The sequence below is a fragment of the Colias philodice genome, chromosome 5 (assembly GCF_061535455.1).
Source record: "Colias philodice isolate Cphi_HAF_F1 chromosome 5, ilColPhil1 Martin Lab GWU primary, whole genome shotgun sequence".
Taxonomy (NCBI): Eukaryota; Metazoa; Arthropoda; class Insecta; order Lepidoptera; family Pieridae; genus Colias; species Colias philodice.
Genome location: NC_143090.1, coordinates 7,098,804 through 7,124,489, shown reverse-complemented (window position 1 = coordinate 7,124,489; position 25,686 = coordinate 7,098,804). Strand labels below are relative to the sequence as shown.

Here is a 25,686-nt window from a genome sequence, read left to right as displayed (position 1 = left end):
TTTATTCATATTTATTGATCGTTGATTCCATGCAGAAGTAGATTAAATGCCAAGGTAATATTAATCCAAGAGCAATAAGGCCAAAAATAAGATACATTTATGATACACAATTAAAAAGAAAATAAAATAAAAACTGGCTAGTTCAATGCCCTTCAATAAAAATAGATGCGTATAACAACCACAGAACTAATATGGTTTATTGGTAAGAGGCAAATTGCTTTTTTATAACCCTTGCATGCACGGTTATAAATCTTAAAACTCAATGTAACGTGTTGTGCGTCATTTTCTCGCACTTTAACAGATGAAGAACCTCCATTAAACTCTTGGCCCACGCCTATTGTTCAGAATACAGACATTTTAAGTTATAGCAGAATACTATGTTAATACGTTAATGTTATGTTTCTTAAATGCAAATATGTTGGGAAAAGCGCTATTTGCCGTGCGTTTCTAGTATGCAAACATACGCTGTCTAAATACACTAGTGTAACTATTGCTAAATAAATAGGTGACTACTTGAAATAAGTCAATACTTCAAGAGATGCTGTTTTGGTACAATATTTCAATAGAATGCTACTACAACATTTTAGTTAGCCATAGTATAGAATAATAACTAGTAGCTAGCTATCTTAAGTTAACCGATACGGTGTATGAGTGTACACTAAATTATATTCTTAGTACCTAATTTGGTTATGTTAAGAATTTGATTGGAAAATAAAGTCTTGGCTAAAATTTTATAATAAGAAAAAAAGTTGTATATACAACTTACGTTTATGTCAAATAAAAATATAGCTGAATCTAAAAACAGTCAATTGTTTGTCTTCCTTTACCTATATTTTAAAAAATCTCAATCTTCAAAATTAATTGAAAAACGTGGTCCAAAAATTTTTTCATAACCTTTCGTAAACATCCATCAAAAGTATCTACATAATATCTTTTAACTTACACCACAATGGAAAACGAGTTACTAACATGCAAGTTATTAACAGGTTGCAAATTATTCGGACCTCGGCCACTCAGCATGCGTAGGCGCCGGCGCCGAGCCTACGCGGTACTCTTTACTCCATTTGAATTATTGGAAAGCAATTACAGACGACTGCAAAATTCACCATTAATTTCAAGATATAATGACTTATCGATATGGATGTTGAAGCATTAATCAAGCAGTTAATCATGTTAGAAAGTTGTCTTACCGATCTGATATGCTGTGGGTGGAGGATGATTAAGGATAATTATATCAGGCAGAAGGTCATAGAAGAGTTTCAGAACCACGAATAAAAAAATGATTTATTGGATAGCCTAATACATTCATGCAAGAGCTTGTGAACCTTTATTGAGATTTTATACACCTAAGCAATTGTTAATGCCTCAGTTTATGCACACCATATATGAATAATAGAATTATTGCTTTTGCTTGAGAAGCTTCGTTATTTGCTACCAATAGAGGTACCAATGGGAACAGGTCCTCTATTAATTTAAGACTAAGGTTAATGCAGTCTAAACTAAACTTATAGGTATCGCAAGTTCTTCATGATTGTTTATATTCTAGACGCGTATCGTGCAGTTACCTTATAATTTTATTATGCTTACTTTACCACAATCAGATTAAAGAGAATGCATCTAATGTTTCTCTCTCTACAGCTACGAATGAATCTGCATACAATATCCAAATTTAGAACTGAAATCATCGGGAGACAAATGGTCCAATCTATTAGTCCTCATACGCCTTGACTTTGAAATCCTCACTTCCTCCCTTGCAGTGAAGCGCACATCCAGCTCTTCAGCGCTTGATAGGTGGTTTACATTAATCACATGATGGCAGACGGGTTAAGCGACGGAAATACCCGTAAATAGCTGAATGCAAAACATGGCAGTTGTCCGCTCATCAATCAATTGCTGTTCAGTGGGGCAACGCAAGCGGGCAGTTGTGGCCTTTTATAGCCGACGCGACGCGACGGCGCGGCGGCCGCGGCGTGTCAATCGCTAATAGGCAACATAAACATAAAGCCTGGATTTCGAAGCATTTCATGAAATTGTTGTAATCTACATAATATTATTCAATCTAAATATTATTGAAAACATTCTTGGTCAGTCAACTGTTGGACAAATAAACAGAAATTTCTTATTAAATGCGTAATTAATTAACAATGAATGTTAAACGAAACATACGTTGCTATTTAAAATTATCGCAATGTAAGATTGTTTTAAAATGCATACAGACGTCCCATACAAAGTCTATTGAAATTAAATACAAACACGAGCATACCTGTAAGCCTTAAAAAGCTTGTTCCTAAATAAGGATACATATTTAACTAGCGTTTGTTTGAACAAAATGAAAGTAAACGCACGTTTGCACAGTTCTGAGAAAGCGACACGTGGTCGCTTCTATTTGTTTAATTAAACTAACTCGTTACTTCTTTGAAATGTTTCTTATTGACGTCCGAGATAATGTGATGTTGATGTGTCGAGTGCTTACTGTTATAAATTATAATAATTATGATGATAAATTGAAATGCACCGGTGATTTGAGATAGGTAGTGTGGATATTATGACATTCTAGTAACTAACAAGAATCTAGGTAATCAATGTTATTTTATATAAACTAAGTAGATTAAAAAGATACAGACTTAGACGAATCTAAAAAAAGCAGGGGTTAAAAAGCATCTTTATGTAAAAAAATTGAATGTACACATTCAAATAATGCCTGATTATGTGAACATTACCAGATCCAGCTTGAGCAATCTTGCTGTACAATTTTCGTCGTAAACAGATACTTAAAGCATGAATGTCAAACTATAAAATACGAGAGATCTGAATTTATTTAAAATGCATTATTTAACATTCAACGCCCGCAACGTTTTATGGTTTTTGTAGGATAATAAAATGTTCATGCTTAGCTTAAGTTCTGTATTTGTTAAGACGCCTCTGCCAAAGTTTATTTGGCGTCTCTTGGTATTGTAGGCACGTACCAAGTAGCACATCCGTGTGTGGCTTCTGTTTTTCTTCACTGATTACAATATACTGTATTTACTTTCTATTTCAACACCAACGCCTTTTGCTGGTTCTTGAAATTTGTGAAAATAATGTTTCAGTTTATTTTCTTTATTCAAAAATGTTTTATACCTTAGTGTAATATTATTAGTTTGAATTAATCATAAAGTTATAGATTTAACGACATAATTTCATATTTTGGTTTGCTGAAAACCATGTGAACGTGACGTGTTAAATATACGCCATATTTAAGACGATACACGAAAAAAAATCCACTGCTTGGCGGGCGGAGTCTAATAGCTCGCTATCGCGAACGCGGGTGTGCGCGAAGTCATTCTTGCAAACTCGCCGCGCTGCCGCTGGCCGACTCGGGACAAACATGTATGGAGTCGTCATACAGTTATAATATTGTCATACATTTATTTAATTGTTGATTTATTGGTTTTATTTTCTTGCTTATAAACAAATAATCTTCTTTTTAACAACTACTTAGACATTATTAATTTAGTAAGTTGATGTAAATGTTCTTGGATTATATCCTGTAACTGCGCCTTATATAAATAAATAAATAAATAAATTATTAATAATTATTATCATTTCGTAATGTTTACTTTATTACAAAATAATACAGGTTATAAATAATCTTTAAAATAACAAAAAATATTGTTACTCTGAAAAAATGAAATGGTACTCAATAACGCGGACTACTGAATTGATTTAGATAGAATTTGATGCTGACGTAGATATTACATCATGCCCAGAAATGAAAGGTACTATTTCTGAAAGAAGTTATAAACCCTAATTCATCTCAGTCAAAGTCAAGAGTGGAAGATATCACTAATACAGTAAAACTGATGCGAAACTTTGGATGTTAATTTGTATATTTTTTTGTTAGTTGTTACTTAATCACGTCAAGACTACATTACCAATTTTGATAAAATATAGCTAATTGCCTGGATTTACACATAGGATACTTTTTATCCGAACTGAACAATTCTGTGGGAAAAAACAGGATTCACGATATAACCTAATTCCACGCGGGCAAAACCGCGGTCGGAATGATATTTTTTTAAATAAAAAAATTGTTTTAAAAAAAACACAAAATATATTGACGCATGTATTTATTTTTTGCACTCTATTATAATTGTAATTATTCATTACAAATAATCAAAATAAAATAGCCAGAACAAAGTTAGGCCCTGGTAGGGTAGGTAGGCAGGTACAGCAATGTGAGACGAACACTGGCTTATTTATACCAATAATAATGTATTATAAACATTAAATTAAGTTTACAACAAAAATACATAATATTAGCTAATGTGAAAACGAATCAACCAATCATCCCACAACAATGAAATGTGCACACAAATATTCATCCAAATCGGTTCATGTGATTAGGAGGAGTGACTGCAGCGCCATCTTCCGGGCCCAATTGTGTTTCCAGATCACCCAGGAACTCAATTTAATATACTTACACAAAATTTTTCGAAATGAAAACTCACATTACTATGTAAATATGAATATAAACCTGTTTTAGTACTAAGCAATTTCCCGCACAGGTGTAGTAAGTATAAATGAAATAAATATCAACATCAAATTCTTTATACTACAATATACTTATCTACCACCTACTAAGAAATGTAATTCTTGAAATTTTTTCGTATTTTTTTAAATATAATACTACTCCAATGAGCTCCTGTTCCATATTACGGCCACCATACTTCCACTAAGTTCACCATGATTTTTTATTTCTTTGCACTTTGTTGCTTTTTGCTAAAAATGGAATCATGCGATAAAACCAGTAGAGCGCTGATAACATACATTTTTGACTGAATAAAGGTACTTACGAAGGAGTGGGTTCACATTGTGAACAATCAGTGGGTTTATTTTCCTTCTGGATTCCGGATTTCTGAAAAGATTATCTATGCTATAAATGAAAAAAATCTTACACATTCGTTATGTACTTAAAACAGGGGTACATATCAAACATCGTCTATACTACAATTATCATCAAATTTAAAATAAAACCAACTTACTTCATTAATTTGTTCCAATTGTAAGCATTCTTTTTCCTCCAACCTTTATGTTTCTTCTTCTTATTTTCTTTATTGTCCCCATTTGTCTCATTTTGTCTTATTGTGTTGTCACCCTTTTTTACGATGGCGCGAGCGACACAAGTTCCCCGTGTGACGGCCGTAGCGGGAATGACTCGTGCAGCGATCGGGGTAGGAAGGTACAGGGCGGCTCTCGCTATATTGGCTGGTCGCGCGCTAATTTCAAGTATTTCTTGTTTATTTCAAAACCATCGCATATTTCAAAATTCTAAATCGGTAGACGTATAGGTTGTATGTTTTATAGTTAATATCCAAAAAGTCGTAACTTTACGTTTGTTATTTTGAAGATGCCAGAGATTAAAAAAAAATAACAATGAGAACTTTGTATTTTTTTTCTATCGAGAAAATATCATGGAATCATGTTTCTAAAACGGTAGACGTATTGTGTTACTATTGAACTTTCTTGTCAAGAATTTTCATCACGACAACTTTAATAATATAAAAATTACGAAGGTTTAAAAAGGGCCGTAAATGTTAGAAAAATTAATTCATCACCTTAACACGTCATAGAATGACCACCTCAAATACAGACAAAACTTTTAATATTGATGAAATTGTAAAGCGTTATCTAAAGGTAATTTAATTAACAGTTTGCATATCAATTTATGTGAGAATAAGCCATAATGTGATAAAAGCTTCCGTCAGTCGTTTTAAAGAAATAAGCTTTAATTTGAAATTCTTACATTCAGAAATGATTTCATTTCTCTTGATAGGTCATTACCCTGAATATAGATTATTAATTAATTTGTTTCAGTATTTTTCTCACTGTTCTCGAATCCTCTTAACATGCAAATGAAGCTTCTTTTTATCTTTCATTATCTGTGTCATTTAATTAAGATTTGTCTCATTTATTTTGATCTGGGGTAGGATAAGGGCTCTCTTATAAGATGTAATGATTCAATATCAAGTGAATTGAAAAACATAACAAATAAGTTCAACATTTTAAATCATAGATCTAAAATAAAACCATAATAGGTATATTGTCTTTGCTTAGTCATTGTGCCTTCATACATACATTAAGTTTCACATCCATATAATGTTACTTCGATTTTTTTTAGAGGAATCATTACAATTGAACGAGTCTCAACTCTCAAAGCAATGAGCGCAAGCCCCCTAAAAAGGGTTGCTGCAACCTCATCTATTAGCTGTAGATGTTGTATGGGACATGGGCGCTATTGTGCAAACTGTGAATGACCTCTTCAGCATAATAATGGATGAAGGGATGCGCAGGAGCGCGTGCGGGAGGGGAAACCGGTTTGAAATTAGAACGTTTTTTTTATTTGAACACACCGCCTTTGTCGGCGCCCGCCCGGTGCGCATGCGCTAACTCGACAAATACATCCAATGAAATAAGCCGTATTTTGTTTCGTTTCCTTTTTAGGGTTCCGTAGCCAAAATGGCAAAAACGGAACCCTTATAGTTTCGTCATGTCCGTCTGTCCGTCTGTCCGTCTGTCCGTCTGTCACAGCCGATTTACTCGGAAACTATAAGTACTACAGTGATGAAATTTGATGGGAATATGTGTTGTATGAACCGCTACAAAAATATGACACTAAATAGTAAAAAAAAGAATTGGGGGTGGGGCCCCCCATACATGTAACTGAGGGATGAAATTTTTTTTTTCGATGTACATACCCGTGTGGGGTATCAATGGAAAGGTCTTTTAAAATGATATAAAGTTTTCTAAAAAACATTTTTCTTAAAGTGAACGGTTTTTGAGATATCAGCTCTCAAAGTCGTAAAAAGTATGTCCCCCCCCCTCTATTTTTATAACTACGGGGTATAAAATTCTAAAAAAAATAGAGGTGATGCATGCTAATTAACTCTTTCAACGATTTTTGGTTTGATCAAAGTATCTCTTATAGTTTTTGAGATAGGTTGATTTAACTGTAATTTATTATATTTGCTGCTACGGAACCCTTTGTGCGCGAGCCCGACTCGCACTTGGCCGGTTTTATTTGAATGGCCTTTTGAATTTTTTTTTTGAGCAGAGATCTCGCTGTTTATTTTTACGATAAAATCACACCTGAGGTCCCAACAACAGAGAGCTGCTAATTTTTATTAAAATGTGCTATTTATTATTAACTTTTATTATAGCTCTTATCTTGACATTTATAGCGAAAGCCGAAAATAAAAGCCGAACATTGATGCGAAGATAATTTAACTTAATAGGCTACCTATGCTAAGCTTAAATTTATCATTAGGTAAGTATTACCTACTGCGCTTAAAAATATTAATTTAGCCCTATCTGCTTTACATGAAAATCGTGTATGACAAATTACGTTACCTAAACAATAAAAAAGATAAGCCGGGGGACTGTAAGTATAATAAGGCACGCAACAATTATGCAATTAAAATACCGTATCATCGTAAGTTCACGGCGCTTAAAGTTTGTTTACATTAGGTCAAACGTCAGTTGTAATATCACGTAAGATCAACGATACGGCGCCTTCGATTCCCCCCATTTAGAGAGTAAACAGAGATGAGGGAGGGAGGCGATAGTACGACGCACGACACGAGGCGGATTGGTTGTGTCACGGACGAGTATCCGAACGCTATGTTTACGCGGGAAAAAGTTTTGACACATTGAAATAGAAAAAGACGCAATTCTATTCGGGATTGCTCACAAATATTGTTGTTTTGATGGAGTTTGTGTAAAAATGTAAATAGATAATTGTGTGAAGTGTTACTTGGTGGCAGTATGGTGGATTTCGGTGGGAATGATTGTGATAACGTCATAAATGGAAAGAGTCAATTTGTCTATCTGGTGTTTGTGCATTTATTACTCATCGGTCTAAATGGGACTAACGGTAATTATAATTTTGTGATTATTTAATGTACCTATGTAAATAAAAAAAAAACAGTTTATATATAGGTAATATTATATTTTCACTTTATTGTGAAAATTGATTTGAAAAAAAAAACATTGCTGCCTCTATTTTAACGTGAATATGTTTCTTATGTATGTTTTAAAATATAGTATGATAATGATATTATGTATATTATTTTATTGTTCAAATTATCGGTCATTAATAATTATTATAATGTATTATTATAATTTATTATCATGATAAGGAAGACACTTTATTTTTAGGCGTATGAATCAGAAATAGAGTTTTGTTATTTATGTTATCGAAGAAATTGAAAAACGAAAGTTTATAAGAAATAACATCAGTATAATTATGTAGGTATTTCTTTCACGATTTCCGTATTATCTATAGATAGTTTTTACTTGATTATTAGCAGGTATGGTAGGTAGGTAGGTAGGTATAATATTTTATCTGAGTCCTGAGGTCAATTTATAGACCTCGGATAAATTATTATCTGTTTCTTGTTTTTTTGGTTTTTGAGGTGTAGGCTTTATCACAAGACTAGCATAAAAAATCAGTTCATGCATTCTAACAAATGGATTTTTATAAAAATGTGGACATAAACATTTTAACAATCGTCATACGTAGGTACGGTATTGGGTGCTTAATTTATTAATGAAATAAAAAAAAGCATAACGACAATATTAAAAAATTAAAAATGTAAGGAAGTACTATCGTAAAAATATGGTAAGTACCTACATATACCTATCTACAGGTACCCTATCAATATGTGCTTCTACTTTTATCTAAAACCGAAAAATAAAATCCTCTAATAATAAAAAATGTTGTGTGGTTTTATGAAACCACGGTAAAAGTGAAACTTAGGCACAAAATTATCGTATTTGTACGATAATGACTCCAAACACTGCTTTATAGTTTATAGGTACCCAGTACTCACTCGGCAGCCGACCGTCACGCGACATGCGCTATACAGACCAAAAAGTTTGAGACGATTCAAAAAAAAATTCAAAATTATTTATTTCTTTCCTTTACATTAGGTCTTAAACAAATTTGTGATTGGAACACTCCTAGTAAGCAAATAAAATGCTTGTGTCAGGAGGTTCCGCTCTTCCTTAACACTATTACAGAAAAAGAAATAAAGCAATATGAATGAATACAATACAAAAACATAAAAGAAAACAAAGAATTTAATAAAATATCTGTGTGTGTATGTATGTGTATGTGTATGTGAACGATGTAAGTAATAAAAGTTTCACTTTAATAATAATTAATAAACATCTACGATACCATGCTTCGTAGGTTAAATAACTTTATAATTTACGTTAAAGAACACCTAATAATATTTCGTATCTAGGTACCTATGCTGAAATTTACCAACTCGTGAACAGCATGTATTTCGTCGTATAACAATGTCCCCACTATAAGTTCAAGTGGAGGGCCTTGCAAGCCGTCAACAAGTCAGTCTGCATTTCTACATTAGATAAGAAACCAGCACACTGCCAGTCTGTCTTGACTCTGAACGATAACACGGAAATGCGACAACAATTTACATATTATATAGTTATATAAATAAACATAATATTTATTATTTAATGCTAATTTCCTGTTGCTAAATTCGTTATTTATTCAGACACTTTCACTTTATAGGTTGAGCGCTCTGCGGCTTGAAATCCCACGTGTTATACATAAACCAACATAGGATACTAGACACTTGTATAATAAATTATTTAGTGACTGTTCTTTTAACATTGCTCAAACTAGAATCTTATTCGAAAGAGGAATTTACCTTTTCTCAAAATAAAATATTAATACCTACCTACGAAACTAATAATAAACTTAGAATATTTTGATCACATTTCTTGCACACAAGGACAAAATTTTATTTTGTCTAATAACAATAACTGTATCTACTTATTGCTTTTGAAATATCGCAAGAATCTTCTTTAGAAAGCTTTCATAGGTATGTGCGTAAACAATTTCGCTTTAATAATATATTCAGTTCATAGGTTGGAGATAGCTGTGCTTATGTATTATCATTATTAAGTTGAAAAATATTTTTAAGTAGTTCTATAGCAACATACAAATTAGATAAAGATATTATAATTATTATAAATTCCTAAAACGAATGCAGACCAATATACCTACCAAGTTACATTTATGTAACGGAAATTCGTTCCTACCCATTGATACCCATTGATATAATAAGTAATTCCTCCATTTACTTATTATATCAATGGGTTTAAATCTGATTACATAACCACGTTACCGTGACCATTCTGTTGTAGTAAGTTTAGTTTGTAAGGTATCGCTATACTGTATACTTTTTGTAAAAAAGTTAAACATGTTAGGTTTTTATACCCCTTCCTTACCTTTTAACTCGAAATAAACATGCTTTTATTTTATTACTCGGTTTGAAATAAACTAAAAGTTTAGTTCAAAGAATTAACCACAAGAATACGCCAAAGACGTTTAAAATAGGTTTAAAATTATTTCAATAATTCAATAGAAATATCTAAAAATACATTTCTTTGACTTAAAAATGAGGGGAGATAAATTAGAACGAAAAAAATATAAAATTTTCAATTTAATTGTTTGTTGGACGTATAATGATTTAACTACCTAGCTATTGAAACCAATAAATTTATTTTTTGTTGAATCTTAAGTGAATATGAACCGTTTTTGGTTGGTTATCTTAGAAAAAGGTAGCGACTGGCGCCACAAATACAGTTGCGCCAATCGAAAACAATCGAGATAATATTTCCGCAGGTACCTAGAGCGCCTAGACTCTAGAGCCTAGGTTGAGATAGATATAAGTTATGAAAAAAAAATGCCTAATTTATAAATTAATTATTGAAAATATTTCTTTTTGAAAAAAAACAAATATGACTTTAATACTATAATCTTTTACACCCTTATCGTAATATTATATCTTGAGAACTATGTAGATCTTACATCATCAGATCAACAGAATCAAAATGAAGCAAGCCATGTTAACTTACGCCATAAACTTGGCAGTTACATGGTATAACGACCTGTATGTCCATATCATAAAAATCATTAAACAAGGAGCTCGCTTCGTTATGGGTGGTACTGTTCATTGAATAATTAAAAGTAGCTTCAGGCCAATTAACAAAATGTATTCGGGTAAAAGCGTTGTACAGACGAAACAATGGAACGTTTTTTTCTTTTACTCGGTTTAATTAGTATTCGGCGAGTAATTTAAAGATAATTTTTGTACGTACCCACTGTGAGGTACTTGTTTGAATATAATCCGGTTTTATGAGAACGTTACTTGTTAGGATTTTAGACGTTGGAATGTCTATACTGTCTCAATTCACTCGATTTAAATTCGGTCTCGATATTGACTGGTCTGATATGTAGAGAATTAAAAAAAATAATGGAATGATTTGGATACCTATGAAACAGTTACAATTGACAACTAAGATTTTTTTGTAAAAAAAAAAGCAGTAAATGCTCTACAATTCTGCATCATCTGGTTATAGTTAAAAAAAATAAAACACAATTGTTATCAATTATTAGGTATACATAGGTTTGATGTGATAAATTACTATTCCTTTCACTTGCAGAATATTTCTTTCTCAATTACATATTATGATAGTACATAAACTTCGTTGAATTTCTCCCATTTTTAACCGATTGGTTTTTTTTAAACTACAACTAAAAAATCTACCCGTTAATTATATCTAGAAAATATAGTAGAAAAACATTCACGAATAAATAAAAAAAAACTATCACTCATTAATCAACTCAGTTATTGGGCAAACAAAATTAATTATTTATAGGACATTATTACACAAATCGACCTAGTCCCACAGTAAGCTCAATTAAGGCTTGTGTTGTGGGATATGGGATATTTATATCGAACATTGCTCAGAGTCTGGACAAAACGTACAAAAGACAACGAATATTGTCACATGTCAAGATAATACATATTGTAGGGTTATCGTGACAGTGACAAGTATTAATAAAGGACAACTACCGCGCTTGACCGCCCGGGATATAAATAAAGGAATAGTTTATCGCTTTTTTTCATGTATTTATATAAAATACTTTGGGACTTGGACTTTAACCTTTATCTTGAGAGAGTAAAACAAATTGAAGGCGGGTAAATTTTTACCTTTAACATTTTGTAGTATTTTGAATATCATTATACTAAAATATCTGTCTTTTATTTGAAATATTATATTCTCTATGGTCAAAAGTGCAAAATCATCTCAAATCATTATTATGACATTGCAATTTGGTGGGTGGTGACCTAATTACTTTTGAATGATTTTTAATTTTTAACGAAGTACAAAAATAAAACTTAATGAACCTTAGATCTTTAGTTAATTTTATTTAAAACTCAATAAAAACAAATGATTATAAATTACTATAAATGAATTGTATAAATAGGGGCTAGACCACCTAGACCAATATATTTGTGTCAGGACTGTCAGGCAACCATAAGTTATGCTGTAGTCAAGAGTTAACTCTTTTACCAATTAAGTATACTACCATAGATATAAATGAAAATTAAAATATAAAAAAAAACTTTTATTCTTCCCTTGTTCAAAATTGTATCTGTTTAATTTTTGAATGTTCCTGAAAGACGAAGAAAATTGTTTAAGAAGATGTACCTATTAAATACGATACGACATTCCATTAGTTTTATAACAAAAGTTATATTTCACAATTCAACGATTATCTAAGGCCAACTGCTTCAACCATTACAAAATTCTGACATTGTAGCTCAAAACCGGGCGCCGCGTATCAAAGAGCACCCTTCGAACACTGTGTCTGGTCGGAGCGAGCCTGCGACACTAAGATGTGTGGTCGAGGGGAGACCGAAGCCGACTGTACAGTGGTACAAGGATGGTTCCCCCTTGCCCAGGGTGGAAGATGGACACAGGGTACTTTTGGAAGACGGCTTGTTGTTTCTTAGGTGAGTTATGTGTCCTTACTGGACTTTTAAAATGTTGCTTGAAAAGTAACTGTCCCACGGAGAAGATAGGTACCAATTTTAAAATATATACCTTCCAATTTATTATAAGAAGTTTAATCGTAGTTTTATATTAAAACCAGTTTTAACCCTGAATAGTTTACCTTAAAATTTGAATTTTAAAAGTTAAGTCTAGGAGAAATAGTGAAGGCATAACTTTAACACCATAAATTAAAATGAAACTTCAGTAAGAGGTATTTTACTTGCTTGGCTTACATTTATTTATTACCTAATAATGAACGTGCAAAATGTAACATTAATATTTTTACTAGGGTAAATCGTGGAAAGAAAGAGAGTGACGAAGGGGTTTATTGGTGTGTAGCACGAAATATTGCAGGGGAAGCTGTTAGTCAAAATGCAACTTTAAACGTAGCGGGTAAGATATATTTTGGCTGTAGTCCATTTTCCTATTATCTCCCAGCTCATCTAGCTATTATCTTGTATTTCAAATTTGGCTTGCAAATTTTTTGTGAAATTGTAGAACATTTTTAAAAGAAAACATGACTTAAAATTCTTGGCTTTTCAGTTTTACGTGATGAATTCAGAGCTGAACCTAGAGACGTTCAGGTTGCAGCTGGAGATCCCGCGTTGTTAGAATGTATACCTCCCAGGGGGGTTCCAGATGCTTCTGTGCATTGGTTGAAGGATGGACAGCCGTATGATGTTGAAGTTAATGGCAGGTTAGTACGGAGCGTATTTAATGGAATAAAATAAAATAGAATAAGGGCTGATTTTTCAATCCTTGGTTAAAACTTATTCGTCGAATAATGTATAAAACTACCATTTAAAAAACGTATTCTAATTGCCCGTATTTGACAGTTTACATGACATTTTAATATTATCGTGTAATACTTTATTGGACGGATAAGTTTTAACCAAGCATTGAAAAATCGGCCCTAAGTCATTATAATTAAGGATAATGCTAGACAGGTCGCCTATGTGGTTATGTCGTTATTTGTATGATTTTTTGTTTTGTTATTGAGTTAGATACTATTACTGTAAATTTTATCTTTAAAATAGTACAAAAACGTATGATATGGTATTGGTAGTATTTGTTTTATTTTCGTATTCTAGATAAACTATAAGTTCCATCTATGTTACATCTATAAAATAGGTTTCCGTTTTATTATAACATGAGACACAAGTATTATTAAAATGTTTTATCTTCTAGGGTGACAATCACAGAAACTGGTAGCCTAAAAATATTGGAAACATTACCAAACGACAGTGGTCTATTCCGATGTGTTGCTTCGAACATAGCTGGAGAGAGGCAATCTCGAGCCGCCGCGCTTATTGTACTAAGGCGACCACATTTTGTCACAAAACCCGCTAATATTACCGCATTGGTTGGCCAAAATGTGGAATTTAACTGTCAGGTAAACATGCGAAACCACGAGCTTAATTGTTTTATCAGTTATTGATTGCGGCTGTTTTCAATTTGTCCCATATCAATCGAAAATTTAAAAAGATGTTTTGTAAACTTATTTCCTTAAATCACTATTGGTTCCTGATATATTTTCGTACTATGTTCTAAGCTTTGACTCCGAATTGCTATTAAAATCTGTCCATATCCTTCCTCAAAATTTAAAAACAACAAATCGCTATCCATCATTCATTAATCTCACTATAAATGGGAGTCATTAACCGTGTTTTATTGTAGAGTTACGACTCGAGCGTAAAAATAACATGGTACAAGGAAGACGGTGTTCTCCCTTCGCACGCGTCCATAATCCGAGGACTGTTAAGATTGGAACAGGTGTCTGCGTCCGATGCGGGTGTCTATTCCTGTAGAGCTGATAGCCATACGGGAACTAGTGTCGCGAGTGCTACTTTGACTGTTTATTGTGAGTATGTTTCATCAGCTTAGTAATGTCGTTTTGTGGAACTTTGGGTGTGGGATGAAATTTGTTGTACATGTTAAGATTGGTGTGCTAAATCATGTCTAGATCCTGTCAATGATGATTATTGTATGGATCTATACAATAATTCTGTTAGTAAAAGTAACATTCAAGTCAAATATTATAAACAGTTAAAAGGCAGAATCCGTCCTCACTGGGATCGGGAGTTGCCATTTGAAAAAAAGAATAAACAGTTAAAACAATCAAAATAAAATATTCAAAAGTATCTTAATTTCCTAAGCTTGGCACGGGTTTTTCAAGTCACATACGTAGGACAGTTTTTATCTCGACTAAAATATATTAGAAAAATCTGGCGCGTAATAAATCAATATTAGTTGAATAGTAAAATTTATGTCAGTGTTATTTTAATACGGCCATCTGTTTCAGCGTTACCACACTTCACTCAGATACCGTCTAATTTGACCGCTTGGGAAGGAGACGTAGTATCGATACCTTGTGAAGCAAAAGGTTTACCTACACCTACTACATTTTGGATTTTAGAAGGTGTTGAGGATAGCCTTTTATTCCCAGAATGTACAAAGAGCAATTCCAGCCTATTGTATCTCGACGGAGTAAAAGTAGAACACGGCGGAAGAGTAATATGCGTTGCCGTTAATGCGGCTGGAAGCGTGATGCAAGAAGCTTATCTTAATGTTCTAAGAAAAGGCGATCTATTAGAGCATTCCTCGGATGACTTCGACGTAAATTACGAACACCAGATCCGTATGACGGAGTATGAGTTCGCTCAAGCGAGGAAATATTTGCAACAGAACGTTTTAGTATTAAAGAGGGTGGAAACTTTGTCGTCGACTTCGCTCAAAGTTGTTTGGGATGTGAGTGTTTATGTTTATGTTAGGTCGTGCGATATAAAGACGCAGAGTTTTCATGTCACGTCTTGTTTTAGGTTTTAACTGATTACAACGAGTATTTGGAAGGGGTGAAGATCTGGTACAATGGTACTTCGTTGAATTGGCGTAATAGTACTGAAGATGGATCCATTTTAAATGTGTCTCAAGTGGACACATGTTCTAATGGATCTCTCGTGCATGTTGATAACAGTGGCTCGTCTAGTTACATACTGTCTGGGTTGCGGGCGTATGTGCAATATGATGTTTTCCTAATGCCCTTCTACAAGATGTTGTTGGGAAAACCTTCGAACTCGATGCTTGGTTCGACAGATGAGGATGGTAAGTGTTGATTAATGATTGCATGCCGTGGGATTATTTAAATTAAATTTTGAAATACATCATGTTCACATTTTCGGTTCCTTATATTATGCTATACCGAAATAATATTTGCTTTAAATACTTACGAGTTTTTTTTAATGAGAGATAAAAGCGCTTAGCCTTAAATGTTGGAGAATTTATCTTCATTTGGAATTACATTCGAAACAAAAATTATTATATAGTTTTACTCAGAACTTGGTTTACAGATAACATAATATACATAAACTCCCACTATTTTTTAATTATCACAGGGGTCATACAGGTACCTACTATAATTGACAAATGATCTTTTTAATGGGTTTTCGTTAATAGCCGTAAATAATTGTAGTGCCATCGCACCCTCCACAAAGCGTGACGGGCGGAGTGATAAACGCGACCTCGGCGTGGATCCGCTGGGAGCCGTCGCCAGCTGACACGTGGAACGGGGAGCTGACGGGATATTTGGTAGGTTTTAGCTCATTTTGTGAAAAAAAAATTTTTTTTTTTTGACGTCTTATAATTCGATAGAGCCGGCTGCACGCTCGAAAAAACATGTCTCATGCGGCGTTACCTCGCTCTGAGGCGTTCCATAGGCTTGAAGTGCAAGCGAGAGCGCGGAACGAGCGACAAAGAAGCACAATCGGACGTTGTCACGTTCTACTATCGTCAGTAAACCGACTTTACAGACAACCAATTTTTTTTGTTAAAATGTTTTGGTCCTTTTTATGTTAATGTTAAGTGTGCGTATAATTTATGATATGTTTATTCTCAATTGGTGTGTAGCAGTTATTTTTATGATGTGCAAAATTTTGGTAGTAATTGAAATGTGCATGCTGCATGTTGATGTTTTTTTAAGTTTATATTTTTAAGTGAGATAGACTTTAACTTGTATATTGAATCAAAAATCTGCATTAAAGTGGTATTAACATAATCAGATATTCATGACTTTCGAAATTACTGGCAATTGTAATGTTTCCTAAAGTTAATTTTTCTCACATAAAACTTTCAGTTCCTTATGTAACACTATACTCAATATATTATGTAATCAATACCCCGTATCCGCAGTATATTTTCCCGATGGTCATAAAATCGTCGCCGTGAACTTGTGTTTAAGTTAGATGACACATATCTGTCGATAGAACTTATTTATGAGTTTAGTTGCCAGACCCGATTTTTATCTTCCTTATCTTCGGGTTTAAGGGAATATAAAAAAATATACAACGATCTGGATAGTCGCTGGTGTCCTTGATTATGTGAACATTGTAAACTCGATAAAAAACCAGCCATATAAAAGATAAAAAGTTCATAATAAACATGGCATCTCTTCATTGAGTTTTTTCAAGAAAGAATTGAGTTTTTTGAATGCGAATGCTGAATATTTAAAATAAAGCATCATTTCGAATAGCTTCTAATAATAATAGCATTGCAAGGGAATCCTTATAATGTAAGGATTACGCAGTGAACTTGTCGATATACATGCAAGGCGAAAGCGAGTCCTTGGGAAGTATAGCACCAATGGAGGATTATTCATTGCATAATATACACATCTAGACTTATTTCGTAAATAACAATTTAGTGTTAATTTTTGTGTTAGAAATTTATGAAAGATTTATGTGATTTTTACGTAAAAAACTTACTAGTTATGTTTAATGTCAGTTTCGTTCTATTTTATATCTATTAATTAATATCTTTATTTCTCAGCTAGTTTAAGTATCCTTCTACAATATCCAGTATTATTCTAGATCGAAATCCGCGTGGGCACGGGCACGGTGGGCCGTGTAGTGGGCCAAATGTCTCTCGGAGCTCGAACTCGAGCGGCTGCCGCTAGTTCGCTACGCCCGGGCGGGCGGTACAGTGCTCGAGCGGCCGCTGTGAACAGGCGCGGGCACGGGCCGTTCAGTGCTCCGGCGCTGATACACATGCTGCCTATGCAGTCGCAGCGGCATTATGTGCAGTGAGTACTATACTAGTTGGTCAACGCGGCTTTGTCTGCGTTCTATAGGATTCAAGTGATATATGTCTCTTGGGGCTCGACCAGCTGCAGGTAGTTCGCTACGCCATATACGTTGCTTATTATTGGCTGATCAACACTTCATCGTCTGCTGTCCAGACGATCCTATCTAAAGGGTTAATGGAACAAAATATGCCTGTTGGTTCGCGTACTTGAGCGGGTGCAACTTCTTTGCGTCCAGGCAGCCAATAGGTACTCGAGCGGCCTGGTGAAACAGTGCAGGCGTAAAAGGATTATTAATTATGTTTGTTTATTACATATTTTTTCAAGATCTTTGATTTAAATATAATGTCAACTAATTCAGTTCAAATTTTAAGCAATTTAACTTTTAAGCTGCCTACATCAGTGAAACTTCATGCCTACTAGATAATTTTCAACAATTCTTTCACACAACTCTATCTATAGTTCAAACGTAACATCAATTACATTGAATCACATCGACTTCGATATCGACATAACGTTGATCGCGTTAAACTGATTCTAAAGTTATAATTGATTATAGGACGGAACCACCTCACGACTCCACGATCCCGCACATTTTACAAGAAACCTGGTTATTGGCGCTCGGCTTGACATTATTTTCGGTGATTGTAATCGGCGTTGTCAGCATTTATTACATCAGACGACGGAACGGTGTTCAAAGGAAGAAGGCTACGGGTAAGTAACTATAGGATATGTATGAGTTTAAACTTTTTTCATTTAATTCATCAACATAAAAATATTTTAGCTAAAAGCTACTAGATTTCTTGACAGTAATGGAGTTTACATATGAATTTAATAACACACATTCGAAATCGTTTAATTAAAAGTCCGAAGAGATAAAACTAAGCGACATCACAAGTAACTAAATTCAAATAGATTTGCATCGAACTTTTTTCATCTACCCTCACTTTAGTAAAAATATGTTTTCCAACTACCCTCAATGTAGCCAATTATTTCCCTCTAGGTCAAGCAATAGTCCCAGCTCAGTGTTTACTGAACAAGGACACGATAGATTTGCATCTAACTTTTTTCGTCTACCCTCACTTTAGTAAAAACATGTTTGCCATCTACCCTCAATTTAGCCAATTATTATCCCTAGGTCAAGCGATAGTCCCAGCTCAGTGTTTACTGAACAAGGACACGATTTGGTTACGAGATCGGCCCGTGTTCGCTTCACCTGATAATCATATGGACACCTGTCAGACGCTGTTGAGTAGTAAGTAAATCCCATCATTCCATAACACAAGTCATTAAAAAAAAGACGGGTTGCACTCCGGGAGTGCCGGCAGAAGTGAAAACTTGATTATTAACGTTCAGCATGTTTGATATTTTGGAATGGTATCCGTCTTACGCATGGAATATAAGGGCTTAAAAAAAAGAAAAAAAAAGTCCGTCTTACGCTTTTTCGATCATCCATAGCATATTTATCATGCTTCCAATCTCACTAGATAGAAAAAGTGAAGTCCCATGTCCCCTAGTGGGGTAAGGGGCAGATGCATTATATACATCTGTTTCACTGATCGATTTTCTTTAGGGACAAGTAGGTGATCAGCCTTCTGTGTCCTGCCAGACCGAGACATTTTTTTTTCTTCGTCTCCACCGGGAATCGAACCCAGGACCCCTCGGTGTTACGCTCACGCGTCAACCACTGTACCAAGGAGGCGGTCACTAGATAGACCAATCCTATAATTTCCGTATAGTCCTAGCGCATTTCTTACTGAACAAGGAATTTGGTTACGAGATCGGCCCGTATTCTCCGCACCTGATAATCACCTGCCAGAGTAGTAAGTTATCCCATCATCGTTTATTATCCCATCATCCCATAACTCTTATAATCCCAGTACCCATTTATTCCATTAATAAAGTTTTCCTATTTATGCTTTAAGTGACAATGCGTAAAATATAATTGAGTTTCCAATCCCATCTATCTTACATTTCATCAAATATTCCCATCCATATCATACATCACTTTAATCAATTCCCAATATATAATCCCTTTCCTTAGAGCAAAAATATATTTATCAAAAATATATTTACCAAATACATAAAAACCGATATAAAAAAAAACAAAACTAAAAAAGACCTCATAAAATAACTCTTAAAGCTTGTTTCAATTGTTACGAAATTACTCTTACACCAATTAATCCGACTAATTAATCTTATCACATTATTAATGTTCCGAATTGCTTAATTTATAAGTCGTATAAACTATAAAACACTTAGTTATTTTATCTCGAGTAATTGTAACGATAAAGTTTATGAATAAACATGAGGCAAATGATCTCATTTGTCCGAGCCGATTGAAAACATTCATCAAAGGACGTATTTTTAAATGAAAATATATGAAAAATGCTCATGATATTTTTAATATGTGAACTCTGCATACCAATGTAATCTATTAGTTATTGATATTTGTTATTAATTTATGATCTGTTGAATATGTATGGTAAAGATAGATTTTATAGCATCCAATGGTATTTTTAAAACATTGATAACATATATCAAAGGTATTCTAGATAGTCTACTCGTATGAAGTACATTTTAATATGAATAAAAAAATAACATTAGATATGGTATAATTTCCTATACTAACAAAATATGTATGTACATATTACTATATTACATAATATTCAAATTATAATTCCTAAAATGTTTCACGACTCTATAATTACCCAAACGCACTATAGTTACTTATTATGTTAGAAACAACAGCTGGAAACATAAACATTTTCGTGAAATAATTATATGGGCAGACATACTATTATTATTGCCACACCAAATTACCATTACTTACTCCCAAATTAAATGCTCATTGTTATAGAAAACTAAACTTGTTTTTATAATACGACAAACCAATCGTAATAATCTTTCTGTTTAGTGTTCTTATTGCATCACATCACTTTCATCTACAAAAAAAAAGTAGAAAGCGTATGCAACAAATTTCATTCATGTTTCTTACAGCTGGCCTAAAATCTAGAGCATCTCAAAAGCTATAACTCAAAATGTTACATAAGCATACGAACTGTGCAGTTCGGACATTATAACACGCAAATTACATACACATTGAATTGTTTACCTTATTTTTGACATCGGTGAAAAAAAAAATCGTTAAAAATACAAAAATCGAACAAATTTCAAAGTAACGGTCGTTCACAGCGGGCCAATCAGCGATCAACATAGAGCCCGAGTACTGTCTCCCGCAGAACTCAATACAGGGTCTAGACGCAAGTATGGAGAGACTCAAGAGACCCGAACCGTATGCTTCTAGTGCTATATACACGGAGCTTAATTTTAAGGTAAGAGTAATAAATAATAATAAATTCAACGTAAGTTTAGTCTATGGTGCTACTTTTATTTTATTGTAAATTTTAAGGTTTTACTAGATGTGGCTATTCTTTACACTATCTAGTTAAGATAACATTTGTTTCATTTTGTGTTTTCTATGTTGGTAATAATAGATGAGAGTGTCTGTTTATTTAGTATTTACGTAATTTTACTATTGATAGTTAGATATAGAGATGTCAATTTAATAAAGGATTTTTGTATTAAAAAACAAACTTAGTTTATTTATCAGAAATGTTATATTTTTTGATAGTCATATAAATTAGAATAAGATAAGATTTATTTATTGCCTATTTGATTTATTTATTGTACCGATAGGTTTACTCCTAGGAAGTTTGTATCGGTTATCACAGACCAGACTTAACTAGATGGAGCAAGTATATTTCATTTTATCTTTCCATTTAAAACATTTTTTTTAACAAAGAATAATCCTAAGACCAAAACCTTTATTAACTTCTCAATTTGTCGATGAATACGCAAAAAAAATGCATTTAATTTTTTTAATTTCGATGCAGTTAACAATCAAAAAATGTTTATACACAAATCATCTGCTACTGTAAAAGCACATACGACATAACTAAAAACGACACGCTCAAACTTGCGTTATCTAGTACAGCTAAGGTCTATGTTGATAACCATGAGAACTCTCTTGTTGATATAAGATAAGCTCTCGCTCGAGCTTAGATTTGATATTCACACAGTATTGTGTAATTCGTTTATACGATGTTATATTTGCAAGTTGATTCATAACTTCTGATTACTAGATTTATGTTGCTTTTAGAAGTAAAGTGTTTTAGGAATTTGGAAATATTTTGTCATTGTATATAGATATCACTTATTGATTAATTACAGTCATGTTAGCAATTCTTGGTTATTCAAGTAAATTATACTGTTATGTTCTTTCTTACATCTTTTGAAACATTTCTTTTGTACAATGAATAAATCAAATTGGCAACAAAACAAGACTCTTCTTACCATTTAAGGATAACAATGCGTTTTAATATTTCATTTAAAACGACAGCATTATATTCATTTTTAGCTCATGACACCGTAGCTTACATTTCTATATTAAACAGGATCTTTGTCTTCGGTAAATTTTTCTTAAGTTACCTATATTTTTAGGTTATATTCTTCTTCGTATATTTTACACATTATCTTTTGTGGGCTTATTTCACACTTTTTTATAAAGTAGCCGGGAGCTTTTTGTGTATATTTTCTTACATAATTTTTCATTTTACTGACCGATAAGCTTTACAGAACATATTCAAAAGTTGAGAAACTAGCCTGCATAAATTGTGCTTAAAAAAAACTCTAAGGGCTGATTTTTCAATCCTTGGATAAAACTTATCCGTCCAATAAAGTATGTATTACACAACAATATAAAAATATAAATATAACCTTAAACTGACACTGGTAAGCCACACATTTTTGAAATGGTTGTACAATTCGATATTCGAAGAATAATTTTTAACTGAGGATTGAAAAATCGGCCCTAAATTGAACAAATTACTAAAATCTCTACAATACAATTTCTCCCAAAGCAGGACACCAACGAACCAACAGACGCACACTACCCAGAGCGCCGCTCGAACAGCATAGTCCGTTCTTGCAACGGCAGCGTGCAATATTCCAACGAATGTTCCACCTGCCACAGCTCGTCTAGTCGATCGACTAACCGCGACTACAAAGAGCTTAAACACGAAGACGACGACTCTAGTCGTAGTCGACAGAACGATCTAGAATACGATTATCCACAGTGGCATTGGCTGGGAAGGGAAAATAGCTTCAAAATTCCGATACAGCGTGGGAACAGAACGGAACAGGGCTGTCAAATAAATCTGTGTGATATACTGCCGCCGCCGCCGTATGAGGTGCGTGTCTTTGTTTGATTTTTGCGATTTTTTGTTTTGTACGGGTTGTTTGTTTGGAGTGTGATTGATGTTCAATTTTTTTTTTATAAAACAGTTGTAATGCAATGTTAGAACCAGCTTTTTTTGGTGAATAATATAAAATAATGCTTGAAAAATAGTTTGGTGTTATGATCGATGTATTTAATGTAGTTAAATTGATTCATTCTTTATTTATGTTTCCAAATGTAATATAATTTTTGAAAGAAAATTTTATGACATTAAAAATTGGTAATACAGAAAAAATTGAGATTCGCAGTTTATAAATAATTATTGTGCCTCAATATTAATATATGATTTTTTTACAGAGTCCCGAGAGCAAAAACCAACTGAAGTAAGGTATAATGAACTGTAGGGTTGTTGAGGATTCCTCTTCCGCTTCCTCATAATGCGGAAGTTCCGCAATATTTTGGGTTCCTCTACCGCTACCGCATCCTCAAAAATGAAAATAAAAAAATCCTCTTCCGCTATCGCTTCCTCAAAATTTAGAGGAAATTTATGAGGATGCTGATCAGATCGGGCGGCGAATTTACAAAGCCTATTTAAACTATGTATTTGAGTTACGAGTCGGACTCTACTAACGAACAAGAGTAGAGTCTTACCGCTATATTTATATCTGCACCTAACACTTATCTCTAAACATAATAATATAACATTTTCTCTCATACTCAGAAGAAACATATTTTACCAAATAATGTTTGTCAAAAGTCATTTTAAATTAAAAAACAAACAAGTTGTTTAAGCTTACATACCTAATAATATCTACCAGTTAGTTTTTTTTTGTGGAAATCGCCTAATGTCGCTTCTGGCACTGATATAGATTAGGTTTTTTCGAGTAATATGCATAAACAAAAGCTCATCTAAGTCCGGCTCGTGACTCAAATAGTATAGTACTTACAGGCTTTGTAAATTCGCGATCGGGCGAGCTAACCTCCCTTAACCTTAAACATCCATATGTAGAGAGTAGAGACAGAATAATGGCTTTTGTTTTAATTTTAAAAGTTTTTGTTTTTTAATTTTGATTATAATTTCCTATCATCCTCATCCGCTTCCTCTTCCGCTTCCTCATCCGCATCCTCTTCCTCAAAAAAAATATCCTCATCCTCATCCGCATCCTCTAAATTTGTGTGTGAAAATTCCTCTTCCTCCTCCTCTTCCTCATAATCACTTCCTCAACAACCCAATAATGAAGCTTAGAAATTAGTCGAAATATGAAGCAATAATCAATATATCATTTTGAAACTCATGTAGATAATAAAACTTTTGACAATTTATACGTATTTGTGTATTAGAAAGTGTACGGAACTGCTGTATCCAGTTTAATAGGATTCTTGTATATTTAACCGACTTACGTTGTTTTAGTTATGTTCTACTTACGTTAACCGTTTCTGTTTTATATCAAATAATTTAACTGGTGGTTTTACAATATCCGAAAAATAATATAAAATAAATTAATGTTCAAAAGGATTTTTAATAATAATTTGAACATTACGCATATTGTTTTGGGGTTATTACAAATATAGAGTAATGTGGAAAATTGAGATTTTAAATTAACAGGGTTTTTGTATATTAAGAATCATCATAAATAATAAAATCGAATTAAAACTATACTTTTAATAGCATTGATAGAATAATAAATAACCAACTTCATATAATGTAATAACCCCAGAGCATCTTGAAAACAAAAATAAAGAGAAATTGAAGGCAATAATAAAAAATATATACTGGGTATTATATATATATACCTATAATACGGCAATAATAAAACAATTATTAAAACTTTTATTTTAGACTCGGATATTGTAAAACGTACCAAAAATCCATTAACTATATTATATAATAATATAAAGTTAACCTTAGAAATAGACTCCTAAATAAAAAATCCTTTATAGCATCAACACATCTGCTCCAAATTTAACCAGAAAAAAACATAACAATATAATTCAAGCCTTGAGTTCTTTGAAAAGTATGATTGTTGCCTATAAAAAGCTTATATTGCCAAAAGGTGCAAAACCTTAATTTTTTGCCAGTATTTTGCAGAGCATATAATAAGAAATGATCAATTTTATATAACTTTTTTATACATTCAATTTTTTTTTACAATAATTACAATTTTAAAAGAATTCCATTCCGCTTAGAACTAAAAATATAATCTTAATTTTATAATTGATTTCGATCGATTAATAGGCAATGCAAAATAGGTTCTCGGTTTTTTATACAGTAATCAATTGATATTTTATCATATAGTGACATTATATCCAACATAGATAAATATCGTAATTAGCGAACAATACAACCATAGAAGCTTGTAGATAACTTATTCCTAATTCTAGTCATCGTGTATAGACTAGTTACATTACGGATATTTAGACGTGGATAGTAACTGGCGCTAGTTGCTCATGTTTT

The 25,686-nt window shown here is 33.0% G+C and overlaps 1 protein-coding gene and 1 long non-coding RNA gene across 3 annotated transcripts; one reads left to right on the top strand and one right to left on the bottom strand.

Moving 5' to 3' along the window:
- Window positions 1–4,047: 4,047 nt before the first annotated feature.
- On the bottom strand, window positions 4,048–5,559 carry LOC149488503 (uncharacterized). Its single transcript, XR_016315610.1, has 3 exons — window positions 5,025–5,559; window positions 4,836–4,897; window positions 4,048–4,761 (listed from the first exon to the last, which is right to left on the bottom strand). It is a non-coding gene; the product is annotated as an uncharacterized LOC149488503 (long non-coding RNA).
- A 2,002-nt stretch (window positions 5,560–7,561) lies between these two features.
- LOC149488502 (immunoglobulin superfamily DCC subclass member 3-like) lies at window positions 7,562–25,484 on the top strand. Of its 2 annotated transcripts, none has more exons than XM_089695621.1 (16): window positions 7,562–7,912; window positions 12,686–12,878; window positions 13,208–13,311; window positions 13,462–13,615; window positions 14,107–14,311; window positions 14,596–14,779; window positions 15,221–15,666; window positions 15,738–16,020; window positions 16,388–16,503; window positions 17,781–17,992; window positions 18,552–18,706; window positions 19,131–19,247; window positions 21,188–21,327; window positions 22,915–23,244; window positions 23,589–23,629; window positions 24,472–25,484. In XM_089695621.1, exons 1-15 carry the CDS (start codon window positions 7,804–7,806, stop codon window positions 23,616–23,618), a joined length of 2,778 nt encoding a protein of 925 aa, XP_089551747.1. In that variant the 5' UTR covers window positions 7,562–7,803; the 3' UTR covers window positions 23,619–23,629; window positions 24,472–25,484. The 2 variants fall into 2 exon arrangements, with proteins under 2 accessions (XP_089551747.1, XP_089551748.1); XM_089695622.1 differs by having other exon boundaries at window positions 7,564–7,912; window positions 22,918–23,244.
- Window positions 25,485–25,686: the final 202 nt, after the last annotated feature.

Excerpts from the sequence above, each read along its gene's own strand:
- LOC149488502 (XM_089695621.1), top strand. The coding sequence starts at position 7,804 with ATGGTGGATTTCGGTGGGAATGATTGTGATAACGTCATAAATGGAAAG. Across the intron at positions 17,993-18,551 it reads TCGCAGCGGCATTATGTGCA|GACGGAACCACCTCACGACT; the intron begins GTGAGTACTATA and ends AATTGATTATAG. Across the intron at positions 21,328-22,914 it reads ACACGGAGCTTAATTTTAAG|CAGGACACCAACGAACCAAC; the intron begins GTAAGAGTAATA and ends TTTCTCCCAAAG.